Source organism: Macaca fascicularis, chromosome 2 (assembly GCF_037993035.2).
Source record: "Macaca fascicularis isolate 582-1 chromosome 2, T2T-MFA8v1.1".
NCBI classification, from domain to species: Eukaryota; Metazoa; Chordata; class Mammalia; order Primates; family Cercopithecidae; genus Macaca; species Macaca fascicularis.
Window position 1 is genome coordinate 113,376,529 of NC_088376.1, and position 21,125 is coordinate 113,397,653.

The 21,125-nt window shown below is 55.9% G+C and overlaps 4 protein-coding genes across 36 annotated transcripts in view; 1 reads left to right on the forward strand and 3 right to left on the reverse strand.

Moving 5' to 3' along the window:
- The window catches only part of CYB561D2 (cytochrome b561 family member D2), a 34,239-nt gene extending 20,600 nt beyond the window's left edge, over nt 1–13,639 (forward strand). The window contains exons 1-4 of one of the 4 annotated variants that reach the window (XM_005547210.4): nt 10,491–10,600; nt 11,023–11,174; nt 11,621–11,658; nt 12,811–13,639. In XM_005547210.4, coding sequence (XP_005547267.1) covers nt 11,048–11,174; nt 11,621–11,658; nt 12,811–13,314 — 669 coding nt within the window. In that variant the 5' untranslated portion in view covers nt 10,491–10,600; nt 11,023–11,047 and the 3' untranslated portion in view covers nt 13,315–13,639. Of the gene's footprint in view, nt 1–10,490; nt 10,601–10,779; nt 10,901–11,022; nt 11,175–11,620; nt 11,659–12,810 lie in introns of those variants that run through there. The other 3 variants (XM_015445946.3, XM_065540636.1, XM_065540637.1) reach the window with 3 other exon arrangements.
- ZMYND10 (zinc finger MYND-type containing 10) lies at nt 183–4,791 on the reverse strand. 5 transcript variants are annotated; one of them, XM_005547218.3, is made up of 12 exons: nt 4,558–4,791; nt 4,188–4,296; nt 2,808–2,924; nt 2,637–2,690; nt 2,381–2,518; nt 2,192–2,280; nt 1,992–2,092; nt 1,468–1,640; nt 1,086–1,211; nt 882–1,003; nt 645–770; nt 183–556 (listed from the first exon to the last, which is right to left on the reverse strand). In XM_005547218.3, exons 1-12 carry the CDS (start codon nt 4,647–4,649, stop codon nt 481–483), a joined length of 1,323 nt encoding a protein of 440 aa, XP_005547275.2. In that variant the 5' UTR covers nt 4,650–4,791; the 3' UTR covers nt 183–480. The 5 variants fall into 5 exon arrangements, 3 of the variants coding, with proteins under 3 accessions (XP_005547275.2, XP_045242147.1, XP_073888381.1); XR_012431204.1 differs by lacking the exon at nt 1,992–2,092; XM_045386212.1 differs by lacking the exon at nt 4,188–4,296.
- NPRL2 (NPR2 like, GATOR1 complex subunit) lies at nt 7,122–10,402 on the reverse strand. Of its 26 annotated transcripts, none has more exons than XR_012431210.1 (11): nt 10,196–10,402; nt 9,560–9,651; nt 9,294–9,462; nt 9,021–9,129; nt 8,510–8,646; nt 8,348–8,419; nt 8,164–8,200; nt 7,954–8,047; nt 7,761–7,878; nt 7,393–7,535; nt 7,122–7,307 (listed from the first exon to the last, which is right to left on the reverse strand). XR_012431210.1 is itself a non-coding variant. In XM_074032290.1 (11 exons), the coding sequence occupies exons 5-11, from the start codon at nt 8,578–8,580 to the stop codon at nt 7,240–7,242; spliced, it is 654 nt and encodes a 217-aa protein (XP_073888391.1). In that variant the 5' UTR covers nt 8,581–8,646; nt 9,021–9,129; nt 9,294–9,457; nt 9,560–9,651; nt 10,196–10,402; the 3' UTR covers nt 7,122–7,239. The 26 variants fall into 26 exon arrangements, 15 of the variants coding, with proteins under 15 accessions (XP_073888391.1, XP_005547270.1, XP_073888393.1 ...); XR_012431207.1 differs by having other exon boundaries at nt 8,160–8,200; nt 8,322–8,419; XR_012431215.1 differs by having other exon boundaries at nt 8,297–8,419.
- Nucleotides 13,640–14,318: 679 nt separating the features above from the next.
- TMEM115 (transmembrane protein 115) lies at nt 14,319–19,080 on the reverse strand. The gene is made up of 2 exons (XM_005547227.4): nt 17,773–19,080; nt 14,319–15,111 (listed from the first exon to the last, which is right to left on the reverse strand). Exons 1-2 carry the CDS (start codon nt 18,621–18,623, stop codon nt 14,907–14,909), a joined length of 1,056 nt encoding a protein of 351 aa, XP_005547284.1. The 5' UTR covers nt 18,624–19,080; the 3' UTR covers nt 14,319–14,906.
- Nucleotides 19,081–21,125: the final 2,045 nt, after the last annotated feature.

Sequence of the window (21,125 nt, forward strand, 5' to 3'; positions counted from 1 at the left end):
GCTGAGGAGAGCCGTGCAATGGAAACCTGGGTGCGGGGACTCTGGGGCCCGAAGGCGGGGCTAGGCGCGCTCTCGCAGAGCCCCCGCCTTGCCCTTCCTTCCCTCCTTCGTCCGCTCCTCACACCCCACCCCGGATGGCCACAAAGACGGCGACCGCAAAGCACCACACGGAGATACCCGTGTTTCTGGAGGCCAGCTTTACTGTGCTAGAGGAAGAGGGTCCCCACATCCGGCCTTCGCCCTCCTGGCCCAGTTTGCTGAGGCAACGCACTTGGCCTGCCCACCAGGTGGGGCAGGAAGTCTCGAGCCTTCCCTTGGGGTGGGGAGGAGGGGGATGGGTCAGCAGCTTTACCGCTGGCTCTGCTCTCCACTGCGGAGACTGGGGCTCCGGCAGAGGCTGGACCGTGATCTTGAGGTTCAGGGGTGCATTCTGGGTGGATTCCCTTGGCATAGGTGGTTGGCCCTCAGCAACTGCAACCCTCATTTGGCTCTGTCACCCTGGGCTGCCAGGACACAAGTCTTTCCATGCTTTTCCCAGTGCTTGACTTGGCACTCCCTGCAGGCAGGTGGGTGTTGAGGAGGGCAGTGCATGTGGGGGATGTGGCAGTAGGACTTAGGGGTCCAAGGTCCTAGGATACCCTCACCTGCAGCAATACCACTCATTCTGGCATCGCGAGCAGCGCTTAGAAGCCTCTGCACTGCAGTAAGCACAGCGGGGCCGCTCTGGAGCCACTGCCTCTAGCACGTCCAGCCTGTAGGTCTCAGCCCACCTGGGGGAAAGTCAGGAAGGTCTGACTGGCCTTGGAAGGTGGGGGCATCCCTGCCCACATCCATGCCTCCTGCATCCCATCCACTCCTCCTGCCAGTTCCACAGGACTTACCTTTGTGCCTGCAGCCGCAGGTCCTGCTGTGAGGGGCTGAACACATGTTGGAGCTGGTGCTTGGCAATTGCCTGCCACTTGCCTCTGTTTTCTCGCTCCAGCCGCTCCCAGATTTCTGGGATCTAGGGAAAGGAGTGGAGAGTGGCAGGAAGGTGCTGGTAAAGTAGGACAGTGGTCCTGAGGAGCTAACTTTCCAGTGTCTACCTGTTCCAACACCAGGTCCTTCTTAGGGGGCTGGGTTTCAGTCAGGGCCAGATGGGCCAGGAAACTCTGCAAGTGGGCCAGGTTGGGCAGCTGGTCCAGTAGTGTGTCTGTGAGGAAGGCCCGAAGCTGCAAGAGTGTCCAGTGGAGGCCAGTGTGATGCAGGTGCTGGCCAGGGGGCCACGGAAAAGGAAGGGGCTGGGTTGGGCTGAGCATGCCTGTGGGGGTCCATGTCCCACTAGCTGGTGTGTCACCTGAGGCCCAAGGACTGAAAAGAGCACGGGGGTTGAGGTGGGTGGGCAAAGATAAACAGCAGGGACAGGGTCAGGGTAGGATGGGGAGGGCGGTGCTGGGGCTGTGGGGGCTGGTGCAGAGGGAGTCCGACCTTGAGTAGCTGTCCCTTGGCAAAACTTGTGAGGCAGTAGCGCGCCTGGGCCTCAGGGCTTAGCAGCAGGTTGTACAGGGCTATCCACACTTGCCCGTCCAACTTGCTCAGCTTTTGCTGCTCTGAGGGGGCCACAGTATGCCAACGGCTGCCCTCGAACTGCTGCAGCTTGCCTGGGGAGAGGAACCAGCACACTGGGTACAGGCATTGCATTCTCTTCAAGTGAGCCAGCTGTGGGGCCTGGGAGACTGACCACTGCCTGGGAATGGTGGGAGAACCTGGGCCACAGGACTTGCCCAGGCTATAATGCTGCTGACCCCAGAGCAGAGTGAGCCTCAGTAGTGGACACATGGGCCTGGCCTGCTGCAGAGCTCAGGTCTAGGCCACTCTTGGCTGAGGCATCCTGGTATCCTCAGATGGGCTTGGGGACGGGGTTTGTCTTCGTGTGTGCAAACTGCCCCCTCTATCAAAAAGATATCCTGAAGCAGTAGCCTGGGGCTTAGGCTGGTGTGGGAGGACCCTACCTCCTTCCCGCCGGTTCCAGGGACTATGCTCCAGCAGTTCCACCAGGAGGCAGGGCAGGTTGTGTGTGCTAAGCATACGGCTCAAGGTGCTGAGAGAGAGGCTAGGGGCAGGGACGTTGTGAAGGAGGTGAGCAGAGGCAGGCTACAGGCCCAGTCTTCCAGCCCTCCACGGTAGGCCCAGGCCCAGTCGGACTGCCCACCTGTCCACACAGTCTGTGATGTAGCGCAGTACTGAGAGGGCCTTCAGTGCAATCTCAAATTCCATCAGCTCTGCCTGCTTCTGCAGCTCCTGCGAGGTCACACAGTGTTCATGCTGGGCTACCCTTGCCTGTGCAGGCCTTGGGGAACCCAGACCTAGGCTTTCACAATCCTAGGTAACCTCAACCCACCTGCATGGGGTTGCTGTCCTGGGACCCCTCCCCTTCAGGGGGGCCACCACAGCCACTCCGGGCCACCAGCAGAATCAGTTTGCGGTGGCAATAGTCTACCAAGTCCAAGACAGTGTCTTCTGCTGACTCACACACCTCCTGGGGAAAGGGGGAGGGAAACTTTCTGTGTCTGATGCCCTCCCCACACAGATACAACCTCCCTTCCTGCCAGGCCCTGACCTGAAACTGTGGCCCATGGGCAGAGATAGTCCCTCACCTTGTGGAAGAACACTGTCTCCAAGAGGTTGATGATGGAGGCCTCGTGGTGCACCTGACAGACAAAGAGAGGGACAGGGCCTGTGGTAGGGATAGGGGCTACCAGCTCCCCTCCCCAGTCCAGAGCCCTCTGAAGGAGTGGGAGGAGGTATGAACCAGGGGCCCAGCTCACCACCATGTAGATGGGAAAGGTGTTCTGGGGCTTGAAGTCCTCCACCCTGCAGAGCACGGGGAACACCTTCTGCTTCCACATCTCCACTGCGATCAACTCCTCCACCAGTGTTGGGACCTTTGAAGGATGGGGTAAAGGACAGGGATGAGATGGGCCTACCTTTGCCTGGCAACCCTCCCATCCCCAGCTTGGCTCAGCTCAGCCCAGATCTCCCCAAACACTGCTGGGCCCCTAAACTATCCCAAACCCCATGGCTATCCTTCCTGACTTTTCTCTTGCATTTCGGACCTTCGTTTCCAGCTGCTCCCAACACCTCTGTGGATGTCCCTCATGCTTATGTGACTGGCTCCTGCCCAGTTCCCAGACTGCCTTGCCCTGCCTGCACCTGCCCCGTTATCCTCTCCCCGCCCATTCAGGCGTCCCTTTCAAGTCAGCCCTTCTGCTCATGCCCTCCCTCTTGTCCCTGTCCTGTGGTTCTCTAAGGCTCTTGTGTGCCTTTGGCCTCACTCTTACTCAGGACCCTTCACAGTGCCCTGTTCTTCTTATCCTATCCCCTTGTATGAGTTCCACCTTTCTCTTGCAAAGGAACTCTTTTTTTTTTTTTAGACAGAGTTTCACTCTTGTCACCAAGGCTGGAGTGCAGTGGCACGATCTCGGCTCTCTGTAACCTCTGTCTCCTAGGTTCAAGCGATTCTCCTGCCTCAGCCTCCCGAGTAGCTGGGATTACAGGTGTGCACCACCATGCTCAGCAAATTTTTGTATTTTTAGTAGAGGCAGGGTTTCACCATGTTGGTCAGGCTGGCCTTGCACTCCTGACCCCAGGTGATCCACCCGTCTTGGCCTCTCAAAGTGCTAGGATTACAGGCATGAGCCACCATGCCTGGCTTTTTTTTTTTTTTTTTTTTTTTTGGTCAATTGATATCTCAGGTCATCTGCTGGTGACACTCCCTGGTCCATGTTCCAGCCAGCCATCTCATTGGTTTCTAACTTTCCCCTCTCATGTTAGGAAGGCTGCCTCCTTCCATGCCAAAGTTCTACTTCCAGTTAAGTTATCTCCCCTCCCTCCTGCCCTCCCCACCCCCTCCCCAGCCTTACAGTCAATTCACAGATGCCTTTAGCATTTGGGCCTTCCCCTCGAAGCCTAAGCTGTTTTAGGACCTACAGCTTTCTCCCTAATCAACTCATGCCCTGTACCTAGCCTGGTGTGCCAGAGTCCTGTCCAACAGCGACACAAAATGAAACATGTAACACATTCCTCTCTCCCCTTCAGGGAGGACAGGTGTACCAGGCCAGAGGGGAAAAGCACACAGGGGACTCCTGAGGGTTAGAGTAGGTGAGGTATGGGGGAAGGCAGGAACCCTGCCTGTGACCTCGGGGTACCTTCCCATGGGTGACCAGCAGCTCCTGAATGGGCTCGCCCTGGCTGATTGTGGCATCGAGGATGGCTTGCATGTTCAGCTTCTCCAGGTTCTCGTGCTGCTGGTTCCACCTGCCTCAGAGGGTTGTGTAAGTGCATGTGGGTCCACGTGTGTGCATTTGGAGTGGGGATGGGGGCTGGATCCTATTGAAGCCTAACCTGATCCTGAGGGGACACAGGGGGCTCAGGAACAATTATATTCCTGTCTCGGAACACTCTGCTCCCCCATTTGGGAGCCCCTCCACACTGGGCAGCCCCTCCCCCCATGTCAGGCTCCAGCTCCCCCACTCAGGGACAATGACTCCGTGACTCCGCCTGACCCGGGTGCCTCACCCTTCGGAGCCCATCTCGCGTAGCGGGAAGCTGCGCAGACCCCGCACCAGCACTTCAGCTTCCCCGGGCAGCAGCAGTTCCAGGTCTCCCATATCGAGGCCGGGGTCCGGCGGATCCTGGGCAGCAGCCGGGGTGGGGATGCTGACACACTCGGGGACGACGGACCCCGACGGTGCCAAAGTCTGGGACAGGACAGTTGTGGGACGGTTGGGGAGCGTGAGTTCTCGCAGCCATGGAAACGGGTTAGCCGCGCCTGCGCAGTGCGGCTTGGGCTCCGCCCCTGGAGGTGGCTCGCGCCTAAATCCGGGCGGGTCTCCAGCCCGCCTCGCCTACGGGGCTGCCAATCGCCACAGTATTTGGATTCCCACAGCTTTCTCGCGATGTGGACCACGAGTCTCTCCTGAGCTCCAGTTCCTTGTGGTCTGGACTCTGCCCTCGGACGCCAAGTCGGCTTGCACGGGGATGGGGGTAACCCCGACCCCACGAGCTCCTCCTGCTGCTGCTGCGGCATCTTGACCCACCCGCTGCTCCACCTCCTCCTTATGGCTTCCTGATTCCTCTGTTTCTCGCGTCCCGGCTCCATTAGTTGGCTCCTGAAATACTGCCAGGGCGCACGACTTCTCTCCATCCTCCCTATGTCCAGACTGTCATCACCTGTCGTGGGTTAACTGCGGCAGCCTTTTCTGTAGACTTACTTCCACGCTTGATCCTCACGGACAGCCCCGGAGCCTTAAAAGTGTGTATCACGCCGGGCGCGGTGGCTCACGCCTGTAATCTCAACACTTTGGGAGGCCGAGGCGGGCAGATCACTTAAGGTCAGGAGTTTGAGACCAGCCTGGGCAACATGGTGAAACCCTGTCTCTATTAAAAGTACAAAAATTAGGCCGGGCGCGATGGCTCAAGCCTGTAATCCCAGCACTTTGGGAGGCCGAGACGGGCGGATCACGAGGTCAGGAGATCGAGACCATCCTGGCTAACACGGTGAAACCCCGTCTTTACTAAAAAATACAAAAAACTAGCCGGGCGAGGTGGCGGGCGCCTGTAGTCCCAGCTACTTGGGAGGCTGAGGCAGGAGAATGGCGTAAACCCGGGAGGCGGAGCTTGCAGTGAGCTGAGATCAGGCCACTGCACTCCAGCCTGGGCCACAGAGCGAGACTCCGTCTCAAAAAAAAAAAAAAAGTACAAAAATTAGACAGGTGTGGTAGCACACACCAGTTGTCCCAGCTACTCGGGAGACTGAGGCAGGAGAATCGCTTGAGCACAGGAGGCGGAGTTTGCAGTGAGGCAAGATTCCACCACTGCACTCCAGCTTGGACAACAAAGGGAGACTCTGTCTCAAAAAAAAAAAAAAAAAAAAAAAAAAAGTGTATAGGCATCATTCCCTCACATGAGAGGGGCTCTGCAACTACCTCTGGCCCTCAAAATGCTAGGTCGGGTGCTGCTTACCAGCAGCTCTGCAAGACCTACTTCTTGCCTGTCTTGTACCTCGGGACTTGGATTCTTTCCTCTCCTCCTTTCTTCCCTGGACCTACCTCATACATTCCAAAGAGGTTTTGCCTCAGGGTTTTGCACTTTGCCTGGAATACTCTTCCTTCAGGGCTCAGTTTACATCTCAGTATGGCCTTTCTTGGCCGTTTAATCCAGAGCAGTCCCTGCCTCCAACCCCCTTTTTTTTTTTTTTTTTTTTTTTTGAGAGTCTCAGTCTGTCACCCAGGCTGGAGTGCAGTGGTGTGGTCTCACTCACTGCAACTTTCACCTCCTGGGTTCAAGCCATTCTCTGCCTCAGCCTCCCAAGTAGCTGGGATTACAGGCACCCACCACACACGCGGTTTTTTGTATTTTTAGTAGAGACAGGGTTTCACCACCTTGGCCAGGCTGGTCTTGAACTCCTGACCTCGTGATCCACCTGCCTCGACCTCCCAACTCACTCTTGATCACATCTGTTCCTTTTTTTGAGATTGAGTCTCCTGTCACCTAGGCTGGAGTGCAGTGGCATGATCTCGGCTCACTGCAACCTCTGCCTCCCAGGTTCAAGTGATTCTCTTGCCTCAGCTTCCTGAGTAGCTGGGATTACAGGTGCGCACCACCACACCTGGCTAATTTTTTATATTTTTTTTAGTGGAGATGGGGTTTCACTATGTTGGCCAGGTTGTTCTTGACCATCTGACCTCAGGTGATCTACCCGTCTCAGCCTCCCGAAGTGCTGGGATTATAGGTATGAGCCACAGCACCCAGCTACATCTGTTTCTTTCTAGGTTTATTATTATTATTGAGATGGGGTCTTGCTCTATCACCCAGGCTGGGGTGCAGTGATGGGATCACAGCTAAATGTAGCCTCCAACTCCTGGCCTCAAGTGATCCCCCCACTTCAGCCTCCTGAGTAACTGGGGCTACAGGTGAGTCACCGCGACCAGACGATTTTTTTTTTTTTTTGTAATTAACCGGCACTTTTACTTGTCGATTGTCGGTCCTGCCCACCAGATGGCGATCTAGAGCACAGCTCGTAGCTATTTCATTCACCGCTGGGTCTCCGGTGGCTGGCCCAGAAGCAGCACTCAATAAAGGCTGTTTGAAATGGATGTCTTTATTTACAGAACTAAGAGTCAAGCTCTAGACAGTATGACAAGCCTCCTGGTAGGAGGGACTACCCACAGCAATGTGTCCATCCAGCCACCACCAGCCTCACTTCCAGCAGATGATAATGTTGGGGTCATTTTCAAGCCGCTCATCCAGCTCATGGTAGCTCATGCCTGGGTGGGGTGGTGGAGGAGAGGTCGGTGGCCTTGGCCTGGCCACCCTACCCTGACCCCACCCTGACTGCCCGCCTGCCTCCACCTGTCTTGCAGCAGATCTCGTCATAGCTGTGGCAGCCTGTATAAAGCCGGGCAGGGTGGCTCTGCTCTTCCCGAGACACCCGCACAGGATACTTCTGTAGTCGCCTGATGAGGTTCTTCATAAGCCCGAACTGGATCAGCTTCCTAGGGTGAGGATCAGAGGACAGAGGGGTGACGCCCTGGCCAGGCCTTCTCTCAGGCAGGCGAACCCTTTCCTGTAGTGTCCCTTCAATTTTGTCTTTGTAGCCCACCATCTCCAGGAAGCCTGCTTGGATTGGCAGTGCCCCATGACCCAGGGCTCCTGAGAGACATAAAGGGTCTAGCTTTCCTCAGGTAACTCCCAAATGCCCCAGCGAATTCTCCTCTGACCGTTCATCAACGTGCTGCAGCTGCTGGGGGTGGCGGCCAATGAGGTCTCGCACAGTAGTGCCAGGGCTCAGGCTGCAGTATAGCTGGAACACATCCCGGAGACTGGCCCTCTTGTGCCCTGTGGGTGCCAGGGATCAGTTCACCATGTGGCCCTGCCCTCCCCAAGATGGCTTCCCCCAGAGCCCACCACTACCTTGCTTGGTCACGTAGGATAGACATGCCTCCTGCAGGGACTTGTCATCTACCAGGTCCTGGACCTTGGGCGTTGGGCAGTATACATTGGAGTACTAGAGGGTAGCAGAAGGCATAGGGGCCTGAGTGAGGGGCTTGGGAAGGTGACACAGCCCTGGTCTGGTCCAGTCACATGGTCCACTCTCCACTTAACCAAACCCAACTCACCTACCTGGAGGATGGACACCAGTGTCACAACGCCATAGTACCTGAGAGAGAGAGTTGTGCTCAGCTTCTGAGGACCATGCCTTCCCAACCCTCACACCCAGGGCCCCTGAGCTCTTCCCTGGCTGGTGACCTTGTACCGGGTATGACTGTAGGCCCACTCACAGCAGGTTCTGGATAGCAATGCGCACCAGGTTGAGCTCCACGTCTGCCTCTGCTGAAATCTTCTGGACGTGGCGGAACCCATCAATGTAGGGCAGGATCTGGGCAGAGCAGGACAAGGTCAGAGGAACAGGATGAGGCCAGCGCTGTGGCCAGCCCCAGGTGATGATACCCAGGGAGGGATGGCATACTTGTTGTGTAGTGAGGTCCCACTGTGAGTTGAAGAAATCCTCCTTGTCTTTGGTAAAGACAGGTACATCATACTCCTGGGCCACCGGAGGGTCTGGCCGCTGCTCAATCACCTTCAAGTGGATGGTGTTGGACTCATCTGCAGGGGGTCCCATCCATATCCTCAGTGCCACTTCTTCCAAGAGGCCCTCAATTACCATCCAGGCCTCCCAGCATCCCTTGGGGCAAGCAGGTGCCTCTGGGTAGGGCTAATCTTTTTCTTTTTATGAAGTGAGAAACTGAGGCCCACAAAGAGGAAGGAATTGCCCAAGGGGCAGAGCTGGAGAGCTCCGCTTCCCCCCATCCCCAGTCCCAGCTCCCTCATGCATTGGACCCTGGACATGGGCACCTCAGCCCATGGCTATTTCCTGCCCACCAATGTGTTCATGAGTCTTGTCCTTCTCCCTGACTGGCTGGGCTCACTTTCCCATCTCTCCTCTACCCTTCTGCTGTCCTTGCAGAGGCTGGCCATACCAATGGGCAGAGTGCACCGGCCCGAGGCATTTAGCTCCTCCAGCAAGATGGTCATGATGGGCACCAACTTCTGCTTGCTCTCCTCCGTGGACACGAAGCTGCTCTCTAGCTAGATAGAGCATGGACAGCATGGTGGGCACATCCCAGGACCCCTGGCTGGTTGGCTGCCCTGAGTCCTGAGCTGGTTGCCAGGGTCTCAGGTTTGGGGGACTTAGGAGACATGGGAACACCTTCCCCAACTGTCCGTAAACCCAAGCCCATCTCATTGCAGACCTCTAGTGTGGTCAGATAGCCAGCCAGCTTTTTAACAATGGGCTCGAGGGCGCAGGTCTTGGCCTGGGCATCACACACGAAGCCCAGGTTGAAGAGGAGGGCATTGCGGCTGTACTTCTTGTGTTCGATGCACACAGGACAGCCGATCAGCTTCTTTTCCATGGCTGTGCTAGATAATTGGAACAGAGTCAGGCCCCCAAGCCTGTCCCTTCCTCCTCCTGGGACAACCCCTGCTGCCCACCGCTCACCCCGAGCTAGGGCCTCACACAGTGATAAGCTTGTTCTGCAGCTCTGGCTTGGTGATGATGTACACTTGGACTGTGTCAAACAGCTCTCGGGAGATGAAGTCTTCAGGGACCTGGGAAGGGGAGTGGCAATGGGCCCCTCAGTGGACATCTGTACTCGGTGTAGTACAAATGGTGACCTCCTCATGCCTCCCAAGCCCAAGTCCTCTTGTCCAGCGTTCCCCTCTCTCCCACCCACTCAGGCCTATTCTTTCTGTTTCCAAACACACGCTATGATCTCACCTCCTTCCTGGCTTCTGCATATTTGCTCGACCTGGAACACTTTCTCCTCCCTTATCTAAACTTCCTATGCATCATTTACTCTTCACTCAGTTCAGGGATACTCATGGGTCACCCACCTCACCTTCTGTGGGACCTGGAACCCCTCAACCGGATCCTTACAGCCCAATATCCTACAAACACTGTCAATGTGACGTATGTCTTCCCTGTCACACTGGGAGCCGGGGGGCCTGGGTCTGACTATCCTCTAGCCTCACAGTTGTCTGCGAATGAAGTAGCATGCCTGCGTACAGCACGGGAAACTACCGCCTTTAGGCAGCCTATTGAGCTCTCGAGAACGTCCCTCTCCCCGCCCAGTCCCGCAAGTCCGGGTGGCACCTGATAGGTGATCTTGGGTCCCAGAGTGGGGTGGAACTCGCTGAAGAATATGCATTCGATGCGGCAGCCGCTGCCCATGGCAATAGCCAGGCCCAGGCCCGTAGCTCCTCGTTCGTCGCGCAGGGGCGTCCCCACCTCCTGTGAACACTTGTCACAGACAGCCCCGAAGCCCGTGTCGCTGGGGCACGCAGGCTCGCGAATCCCTCTGCCTAGCGGCGCCTGCGCAGCCCGACTCAGAGGCGTGGCTGCTGGGGGGCTCGTCCCAGGAAGTCTTGGGTGCGTAGACGTCGCACCCGGAAGTAAAGCGGCTCCGCGACGGAGCGGAGGTGCGCGCTGCAGGGCCCGGAGTATCCCGCTTTCTTTGGAGGAAACAACCGCATCAGATCTGCGCTGCGGCTGAGGCAGGCAAGTCCCTAGCGTGGAGGGGCAGCATGCCCGCAGCACTTGGGGAGGCGGTGCGCTAAGGGATTCACGCTGTAACTGGGACCGCAGCAGGGAACTACAATTTCCATAGTGCCCCGCGCCTTCCCAGCGGGCTCTACTGCCGGCGACGGCGTGGTACACGCTGGGATTTGTAGTCTTACATGGCTTTTCGCATCCTACCTGGAAGGCGGGCCAGCGTTTGGTACCAGTTCAGATGAGTACACGCTGACAGGCCGCCGGCCCTCGACTGGCATGTTGTGATCATTCCTGGTGCTGGTCTTGGTACTGTTCTTTCCTATCATAACTTATTGGAAGAGGGTGGCATGCCTGCCTTGCAGCCTTTTCTCCAGTGAGGAGTGAAGAGTGGGCACCTGAGACCCTGGCCCTCGCTACTATGCTTTCAGGCTACAACCACTGGCACGGCTGACCATGGCCCTTTCTGCGGAGACCGAGTCACACATCTACCGAGCTCTGCGTACTGCTTCTGGAGCTGCCGCCCACCTTGTGGCCCTGGGCTTTACCATCTTTGTGGCTGTGCTTGCCAGGCCTGGCTCCAGTAAGTAGAATTCATAGCTGACTTCTGGGAAGGGAAGGGCCGCTTTTCCTGGGGAGGAAGGGCTGTGGGACTCCCGGTAACAGGCCTGGCTGGCTGAGGGAATTCGGTGCCGGAGCGATGAGTGGGGTGGAGCAGGTAGGTGTGGCCAGGGCACACAGAATTCCTGGTTTCTCTTTCCTCGTCTGGGTGCTCCCTTTGGCTGGTTCTCAGGAAGTGTAAGGGAAGGAGGGAGGACTGCCAGAGGAGTGGCAAAGCATGGCCTCTGATCCAGGAAGGGGCCAGGAAGAGGATAGGTGTGGGGTCAGCTTGTTGCAGAGCAAGAGGGGGCTCACAGTTTGGCAGCACCTCCTTGGGTGATGGGCCGCTGGTATTCCTCAACCCTTAAGGATTGGTATGGCTGGTTTCTTCTTGCCTCAGCCCCATGAGGCTTCCTCTTCTCATTCCAGGCCTGTTCTCCTGGCACCCGGTGCTTATGTCTCTGGCTGTAAGTAGTGGACCTGGGCAGTTCTTAGGGGTGGGAGCATGGGCATGGTTGGTGGCCCTGGCAGCCTCTGGATCTTTGTCTACATTTAATGTTTGTTTGGAAGAGTTGCATGCTCCAAATACTCCTGCCCATGGTATATATCTGAGACTTGAGGCCAGGCATGGTGGTGGCTCATGCCTGTAATCCCAGCACTTTGGGAGGCCGAGGCGGGCACATCACCTGAGGTCAGGAGATCGAGACCATCCTGGCTAACACGGTGAAACCCCGTCTCTACTAAAAATACAAAAAATTAGCCGGGCATGGTGGCACGCTCCTGTAGTCCCAGCTCGGGAGGAGAGGCAGGAGAATCACATGAACCCAGGAGATGGAAGTTGCAGTGAGCCAAGATTGCGCCACTGCACTCTAACCTAGGCGACAGTGCGAGGCTCCATCTCAAAAAAACCAAAAAACCAACCCCCCCACAAAAAAAAAAATTAGCTGGGTGTGGTGGCAGATGCCTGTAATCCCAGTTACTCAGGAGCCTGAGGCAGGAGAATCGCTTGAACCCAGAAGGCGGAGATTGCATTGAGCTGAGATCATGCCACTGCACTCCAGCCTGGGTGACAGAGACTATCTCCAAAAAAAAAAAAAAAAAAGACTTGAATCAGAGTAATTAAAACCCAGGTCAAATGGGTAAGGTTTGTCTAAGCACGAGGCTTCACCCACCTCTAGGTAGAAAGCTGAGACATTGCATTTTGATGTACTTCTGTCCCTTTTTAATTTCTGGTGATGCACCTAACTTTCCCTGAAATAGTGCACCCATGTGGCCAGCTTTTGCCAAGAAATTGTATCCAGCCCCACGTTAGGGAAACAAAGCTTGTGAATCATTTATAACTGCCACATCTCAAACCTTGTGTTTGCTTGGTAACACAGCACAGATGACATTTCAGACTGGCACCTAGGAGGAAGTGTGGAGATTATTCAGGGCACATATATCGTCCCAGATGGGGTTTTCCACTCTTGCCCCACCAAATGGATAGTCTTGTCAGTGGGGACAGAAAGAAAAAGGGGAATCAGCCCAGGACTCACTGGCAGCTGAGGGTTACATAAAGCCCTCTTCCCCTCTTCTGGGGCAGCACCCTCACTTGAGCTTCCCATCCCCTGTCTCCTCAGTTCTCCTTCCTGATGACCGAGGCACTACTGGTGTTTTCTCCTGAGAGTTCGCTGCTGCGCTCCCTCTCACGGAAGGGCCGAGCACGCTGCCACTGGGTGCTGCAGCTGCTGGCCCTGCTGTGTGCACTGCTGGGCCTCGGCCTTGTCATCCTCCACAAAGAGCAGCTTGGCAAAGCCCACCTGGCTACGCGGCATGGGCAGGCAGGGCTGCTGGCTGTGCTGTGGGCAGGGCTACAATGCTCAGGTGGGGTGGGGCTGCTCTACCCCAAGCTGCTGCCCCGATGGCCCCTGGCGAAGCTCAAGCTATACCATGCTACTTCTGGGCTGGTGGGCTACCTGCTGGGTAGTGCCAGCCTCTTGCTGGGCATGTGCTCACTCTGGTTCACTGCTTCTGTCACTGGTGCAGTCTGGTACCTGGCTGCACTATGCCCTGTCCTCACCAGCTTGGTCATTATGAACCAGGTGAGCAATGCCTACCTATACCGCAAGAGGATCCAACCATGAGCTCTTCCCAGCCTAGGGGAAGCCTGGATTTGCCCCTCCCTGTAGGAGCTGGGGCTAGGGACCTCTTGAACTCTCTCAGCTGAGTCAGGGGACACCTCAGGCACTGGGACAGTTGGGCATTTGGAGGCCCATATGTGAATTCCTGCTCCTCATGCTGGAGTGCCTCCCATTTCCTTCCCCTCTCTCCATCATCCCAGAGGAACTTATGCATCATGTGTCTGGATGAAGCTAGGTCTGCAAGACTGTCTCCCCTGCAAGGCAGCTCATACTTGTACTGTATGTCTAGAAATTTCAGGAGAGAAAAAAGTAAAAATTTTTATAAAAATGACTGAAAAGATTGATGAGAGAAGCAGCCCAGAGTTGGGGATGGTTCTTGTTAATGCCATCAGCATGGGAAAATGGGCAGCTGGGCAAGATGGGGACCCCTCCGATCCCTGGCTGTTCCCTATGGGGCTGAAGCTCTCCCAGCACACAAATCCCCAGGATCTAGCTGCTGAGCCTCCGAGGCCACTCTGGGCCCTGGCAGGCCCTAGAGCTGCAGCTGTGAATGGTACAGCTGTGTGTCCTTTCTGTCCCCCGGCTGTCCACTGTGCTGGAGTCTCCAGACTGTGAGGGTTAGATACATACAATAACAGGATGGGAGCTGGGGCTGAGTTGTCTCTAGAGGTGGCAAGCACTGAACATTCTGTCTTAGAGGTAAACCATGGATAAGAACAGCGCCTTATGATGGAGAGGCCCTTATTATCAGATCTAGGCAGGGACAGAAGGCCTCCCAGATAGGGGTTCGAAGGGAAAGAAAAAAGGAGTAAGAGTCTGAGGCAATAGCTCTTGGAAGGTTACTTGGCAGTGTGCATGTGGTGGTGGCGGTGGTGGGGAGCTGGGGCAATGGGCTTCTCTATCCAGGTGGAGTTACCATGGAGACAATCAAGTCCCTGTCTAACTTTGCAGTTGAACGTGATGAAGGGGCTGCACAAGGTGGCCTGACAAGAGCCCAGGAGTCATTCGTCAGAGAACTGCTTTATTGATACTGCGAGCCTGGGCTTGGCTGCCCACTCAAAGTGGTCCTGTAGAAAATACCTGGGAGCCGAAGCTGTTCTGGTCCAGAAGCAGTCACGGCCACAGCAGAGGGAAACAAATCCTGACAGGAACAGTCTTTCTGTGGATGGGCAGGGATGTGCAGCCCCAGGTCGGCTCCTGCATTTGCTGGGCCCCCAGAACATTTTTGGCAAATCCTTGCCTTGGCTCAGGGCTCTCGGCAACCAGTGTCAGATGTGAGGGCCGGCCCAGGAGCTGTGGCATCAGTGTCCCTGCAGCCACTTGCTTGGGGCTGCCAGCTGATGTACATTCTTACCTCAGATGAGGACCTGGACTGGCCGATGCCTCAGAGGCTCCAGGCCTGGCATAGTGGTTGTCTGGAGTTGGAACCAGGTAGCAGGAGTCCTGGGTAGTGTTGGCGAGAAACAGCAGAAGGCCATAGAAAGCCCCAGCAGGCCTTCTTCCCTCTCCTCAGAGCAGTCAGGTGCCCTGGAGTAGCTGAGAGGATGTCAAGGGGGGCTCAGGAGGGGAGGTGCCACACTCAAGGTGGTCTGGAGTTACAGCGTCGAGGGAGCTGCCTCGAAGGTGATTAGACTGGATTCTGGGGCAGCCCCCTTCCCTGGGGGTGTAGGAGCTTTGTCTGAGGGCAGGGGGCTGTCTACCTTGGCCCCAGACTCCTCTTCATCATCATCCATGCTGGGCCAGACGGACTGGTCCTCCACTCTCTTCAGCCGCTCATTGAGTGCCTTCAGGGCCAGTTGCCTGGGGCCAGAGGAGAGAGGACAGGTCACTCTGGGTTTGGCGTTGGGTCATGCTCTCTGCCCTTCTGCAGCAGGCTGACTCCTCACCGTACCACCTAGACTCCTCCCCCAGAATCCCATGTTTCCCCTTCACCATGCAGAGCCTGGGACTCCCCAGAGATTGGTTTAGGACCCACTCTGCCATCAGAATGATAACCCAAAGGCTCTAAGAGTCTTCCCTCCATAGCTGAGGCACCTCCAGGGTGAGAAGGTCAGCTGGGTGTCTGTCAGACTGCCCACCAGGCCAGCCACCAGGAATGGTTCTGAGGGAGGTATCTAAGGGTGGGTGGAACTAGTGCCCTAGGGCAGCTGGGTGGAACGGCAAGTTTTGGAGTTTCCAGGAGTTTCTGCCTGGGTGCGGGCATCACATCCAAGGGAAGGGTTATTAATTCTCCCCGTCTCCTGGTTAGGGGTATCTTGACCCTCCTGCCAAGGGTCAATGGGGAAGGCTGGAACTCAACACCTCCCTTGGCGCTCAGCCCAGGAAGCAGGGCCAACCTGGGTAAGTCTACCCATCCTAACTGATGCTAATATTCTCCCTCTCAGAAGAACCCCCAAAGCCACCAAGGCCCTTGTTAGAGCAGGGACTTTGAGGAGCCCTTGCAAGAGGAGAAGGAGAAACAGCCCACATGGGTAGGCACAGGCCAGAGCCTACTGCTTCCACAGGGTGTATCCTTAGGGGCCCCACTTTGAGGGCAGGTGGGAAAGTCCAACAGAAGAAGGTTTACACATGTGCTTGGGACCCTGGCTGACCAGAAGGTGGAGTGCCGCAGCTGCCAGGGAACCGTTTCAACAGTGACCACTGTGGACTCCTATGCCTCAGCCTCTCTGTGCCACCAATGTGGGGACAGCTCGTGTAGCCTTTCAGGTTCCAGCTGAGAACCAAAATCTACACCATGCCAGGGAACATGACAAGAGAGGCAACAAGGACACGGGTGTAGAAAGCCCTATCACACTTCCACCCTGCCCGTCAATCTCACATGTGACAAGTTGGCATAGACAGGACAGTCCTTCCCTGCTGCTACCCAGGCTCCCATCCTGGTGATGCCCTTGCCAGTTCCATCTAAAGCCTGCCAAGGCAGAGAGCGAGTGTCACACTAGTCACTTCCTCACAAGGACCAGAGAGACAGGAAACCCTGCCTCCCTCTCCTGGTAGCCCTTTGGAGTAGGGCGTGGCCATGCAGTCAGACGTCAAAGTGGCTGGAGGAATAATCCCCACCCCCATGTAAGCTAACAACCATAAGGCTATGCCAAGAACCCGCCTCTTGACCCTCCCTTCCTCCCCACCAACCTGCTTCCCCCCCATCCATTTTCTTGGGCCTGGGCAGAGGTTTTTGAATGTCCAGCCAACCCTAATAATCCAACACCTCTCTGTGGAGGAGAGGTCCCCACTGGCCTGGCGCCACCTGAATAGCTCTGGGGGACAGTTCAATTCCTACCAGGCCCAGCTCTCCTGGCCCCAACTTTAATACCAGCTAAGGTTAAGAGAGACTTCTGTCCTTAAGGCTTATCACCTATAAAGACCCAAGCTCTAGAGCCCAGAATTATGCTCTACAGCATGCTGTATATACTTTTCAACATCTACCACACCTTGGGTCCATAGTGATCTGTGGCCCTTCCCCAGCTGGAACTCCTTCAAGAAAGGAATGTGTCCCACACTCAATTCCACAGCCCAGTGGAGAGTAAATACAGGGATAACTGCAGCTAAATTCATAGAGCTTTCTGCCACGACCCCATTCACAGGTGAGCAAAAGCAGGAGCCTTGGCAATGCAAAGGACAAAGCCCGCCCCAGATTTTACTACTGAAGTAATTGCCTCAAAACACTCAATAATAATGTTGGAAATGGAGCTGTGGATCTTGTGAAAGCTGGGACCACTTTGCTGGCTCCACAGATCTGGGGGAGAGAGAGAGAGCTGAATTTAAAAAGACCCCTCCTGCCCTGGCCAAAGTGCATTTAGTGAAGAATTCAGCTGGGACTCCTGATGCTGTGGATGGCTTGGTTTATAGATAATGAAAGGGTCATCGCCACTCCCTGGTGTAGTCAGCAGGCTCCCTCAGTGGGTCATGTAGCCTGTGTCTGGTTTTGGTGACACATGCCTGCTGGAGACGGAGGTAAATGTGGCAATACCCCAAGCTTCCCTCTCGATAAATAAGTGGCAGAGAAGCACAGCATCTGAGTTAAAGCCCAGGAAGAGGACATAGCATTTGGAAACTGGAGTGGCCCAGATCACCTTTCGAGGACCCCAGGCCTCCTTCCCTTTCCCTTCCTCACAGGGAAAGTACCAGCAGGTTGCTTCTGGCTCCCAGGCCCAATGTCTAGGATTCTGAGATTCTGAGGCAAGGCCGGGGTTCTGTGTGCCTCCACTGGGCATTCACAGCACCAAAGGAAACTGCATTTCTTGAGACTTATTAGGTGGCCACAGTGGTGAGGAAAGTGCCTCGTGGACCCCAGACACCTAACTGCTGAGTTCCTCAAGGCCAAAGACTGATTTTATTTTTCCAGATCTGCCCCAACACCTGACTGTAGGTCTCCACCTATGTACGGCAAACACCTCAACAGATGGTATGTGACTCGACCAGTATGCTCCTAGCTTGACAAGATTTTGGAAAATTTCACAGTACCTTCTCCGCTCCGCGTCTTGAGGGTCTGTGCCTGGCAGGCTGATGGTGATGGAGGATGGGGCACCCACATCGTAGCGCTTCACCGTCTTCTGGCATATCTTTACCTTCACCAGAAGGCCGTGCACCAAGTTCGCCAGCAACCCCACCACAGGCTGCAGGATCTCAGGGAAGAAAGTGGCGAAAGCAAAATGGTCAGCCATGTCCCCTCGGCCCCGGCTGTGGCGCTGGTAGAAGCGAAGATACACCCAACTGGAGAGCAATCCGAAGCCATAGGAAGCCAGTGCTGGGCTCTGGAGCAGTGTGGCGAGCCGCAGCAGGAGCAGCAGTGCCAGCAGCAGCATGGGCATCACACTGACGCGCACCTGGGGCACTCGCAGGACCACACAGTCCCCCATGGTTTGCTTGAGTGCCACCAGGACACCACCTAGGAAGCCCAAGGCGCCGTGGATACGGACAGTGAACAAGTAGACCAGGTTGAAGGAAGCCATGTAGGTGAGGAGGTAGGCGAAGGCCCCCAGCAGCCCTACAGACACATTCACCACTGAGAAGAAGATGAGCAGCTCCAAGGCCCCCCAGAGGGGCTCCAGCAAACGCCCAGCCACCACCACCGTGGTCAGGCTGATGGCCACGTCCCACACATGCTGCTCCATCAGCCCATGGGTGGCCAGGGTCCAGATCCAGAAGTTGGGGGGAAAGAGGTAGCCCGGGGTGACCGCCAGGCAGCCTGTGTCCACGGCGAAGGAGAGCAGGTAGAGGAATAGTACCGCTGCACACAGAGCCTTCACCACCACGCTGGCGCTGGCCAGGATGGCCCCCAAGTGCTGGCGGGCGCCTGGCAGGGCACGTTGCATCTTCCCGGCGGCTGTAGACCTGAGGAAAGGGTCTGGTAGGCCAGGGGCCTCCCCGGGGCCTCGTCCCAGTCCGGCCCCGATGGGAGGCCCAGGCCCGGCCTAGTCACTGGCCTATGGCCCTGGTAAAGGATCCGCTTCCGATCGGGTGGGGTTCTGGTCCCGAGGGGCCGAGTCGGGCCTTGTCGCCGGGCCGCAGTGTAGGTCCCTCGCCCGGGACCTGAGGGAAGGCCCTGGACGGCTTCGGCACGCCCGCCTGCCCACCCTGTAGGCCCCGTGCCAGGCTAGCCTGGCTGGCGTTGATCTCAGGGCTGGGCCTCCTCCATCCACTCCGAGGCCCTTCGGTTCGCAAGGGGGCTGATGCCTAGTTCCGTACCCGAGTCAAGCCTGGTCAGCTCCCGCTGGGCCTGGCTCCTGGCTTCGACCGTACCTCTTTCTCGGGGGGCCGACAAACAGGGGTGCTGCGCCTGCGCGCCCCCGGCGGCCGCGGGCTGTTCTCTAAGCGCCTGTGTTCCGGCTCCTCTGCATGCTGGGATACGGAGTCCTTGGTTGCAGCCGGGGAAGAGTGGAACAGGGTTCTGGCTAGAACTACAAGTCCCAGGAGGCCATGCGCACGGATTGGTCCCGTCGTGGTGAGAGGGGACTGTGCTGGGACTTGTAGTTCTCAGGGACCGTTTCCGTCGGTTCTCAGGAGGTGGGAAGGGCTGAATTAGCATCTCTAACCCCTGAAAGCGGCGGTGGGGGTTCGGGAAGCAACACAGCTCTAGCGCCCACACTTGCTGAATTCCCTGGGAAGAGTAGCTCTATTTGTGCATGTACCTCTGAGCGAGTGTGTCCTTGTCTGCTGGCGTGTGGGTGTGTGTCACTGTGTGAGAAACAGAACCTCCGTGGTCTGTTGAATGGCACCTGACCCAGGCTGGAACCCTTGCTCTGCCTTGGCGGCTGTGTGGCATTGGTTAAGTTCCTGAACCTTTTTGAAACTCAGTTTCATGGACCGTAAAATATAGATGATGACATGATCTTCCTGTCCTAATAAGTGGAAAGGGGTGTAAAATGCCAGTCCACCCTGGGTACTCAGCGAGTGTTGCCCATGTTGCCTTTGTTTGGTTTCTCCCACTTGGAAACATTTTTTGTTATTTCACGTTGCCTTTTTTCCAAGTGAGGTGGGCCTGGAGCACGAACCTAGGACTCCCTCCGGCACACGGACGAGGCTGGGCTGCCCTCAGTGACCCTCCTCCCCACTAGAGACTTCTGATCACTGCGGAGGAAGAGAGGTCTCTCCACAAGCCTGGGCCAGAAGTGTTCTGGCCCCACTTCACGCCACAGTGGCTTCTGACAGTGGTTGTGTTCTGTGTCTTTTTTTTTTTTTTGTATATTGAGTTACTTAAAAAAAAAAACTGTACATATAGGCTGGACATGGTGGCTCATGCCTGTAATCCCAGCACTTTGGGAGGCCAAGGCGGGCGGATCACCTGAGGTCGGGAGTTCGAGACCAGCCTGACCAACATGGATAAACCCCGTCTCTACTAAAAATACAAAATTAGCCAGGCATGGTGGCACATGCCTGTAATCCCAGCTACTCGGGAAGCTGAGGCAGGAGAATCGCTTGAACCCGAGAGGCGGAGGTTGTGGTGAGCCGAGATCATGCCATTGCACTCCAGCCTGGGCAACAAGAGTGAAACTTTGTCTCAAAACAAAAAGCTGTACATATAATTAAAACAATTTTTGACAAAGTACTTTTATAAAGCACAGAATCCGTTCCTTTCAGCCACTGATTTCAGTGTGTGCCGAAGTGTGCATGGCCTACAGGTTACAAAGGGTGCTGATGCTTTTTTTTCTGGGGTCTGGGTTCCCACTGGTTGCCACATCAGGGTAAGGTTGCCAGTTTTAGCAAATCAAAATACAGGATGCTCAGTCAAATTTGAATTCCAGATAAACAATGAATAATCTTTGAGTATAATCATGTCCCCCCCCCTCTTTTTTTTTTTTTTTTGAGACAGGGTCTAGCTTTGTCCCAGGCTGGAGTGCAGTGGCACAATCATAGCTCACTGCCACCTCAAACTCCTGGACTGAAGGGATCCTCCAGCCTCAGCCTCCTGATTAGCTGGGACTACAAGCACACACTACTGTGCCCAGCTAATTTTTCAAAATTTTTTATTTTGTAGAGACATGGGCAGGGGTGGGGTGGCCATCTTACCCAGACTGGTCTTGTGAGCTCAAGCGATCCTGCTGCATCAGCCTCCCAAAGTGTTGGGATTACAGGCATTAACCACTGTGCCCAGCCCCCAGTTTTTCAGTATAGGTATGTCCCACACAATAGTTGAAACACATCCATACTAAAAACTCGTTCATGATCTGAAATTCAAAATTGGGTGTTCTGTATTTTATCCGACCACCCTATCCAAGATTGCAGGGGCTGTTGCAGGCCATGGGAGCTGTCTTGGGGGTTGTGGATTAGACATTGCTCTGCAGCAGACCCCTGCAGAGGAGTGACAAAAAAGTCCC

Bases quoted from the DNA above. Each gene is read 5' to 3' on its own strand.
- TMEM115 (XM_005547227.4), bottom strand. From the start codon at position 18,623: ATGCAACGTGCCCTGCCAGGCGCCCGCCAGCACTTGGGGGCCATCCTG. The intron at 15,112-17,772 runs GTACTGTGAAAT...CTCTGGCCCCAG, and splicing joins CAAGACGCGGAGCGGAGAAG to GCAACTGGCCCTGAAGGCAC.
- ZMYND10 (XM_005547218.3), bottom strand. From the start codon at position 4,649: ATGGGAGACCTGGAACTGCTGCTGCCCGGGGAAGCTGAAGTGCTGGTG. The intron at 2,925-4,187 runs GTACCCCGAGGT...CATCCTTCAAAG, and splicing joins TGCTGGTCACCCATGGGAAG to GTCCCAACACTGGTGGAGGA. The intron at 1,641-1,991 runs GTAGGGTCCTCC...TCCTCTCCCCAG, and splicing joins CTGGAACCGGCGGGAAGGAG to GCAAGCTGCAGCAGTTCGAG.
- NPRL2 (XM_015445942.4), bottom strand. From the start codon at position 9,725: ATGAGGAGGTCACCATTTGTACTACACCGAGTACAGATGTCCACTGAG. The intron at 8,201-8,321 runs GTGAGTGGGCCT...TCTCTCTCTCAG, and splicing joins ATTGCTATCCAGAACCTGCT to GTACTATGGCGTTGTGACAC. The intron at 7,536-7,760 runs GTCAGAGGAGAA...TCCTCACCCTAG, and splicing joins CTGCAGCACGTTGATGAACG to GAAGCTGATCCAGTTCGGGC.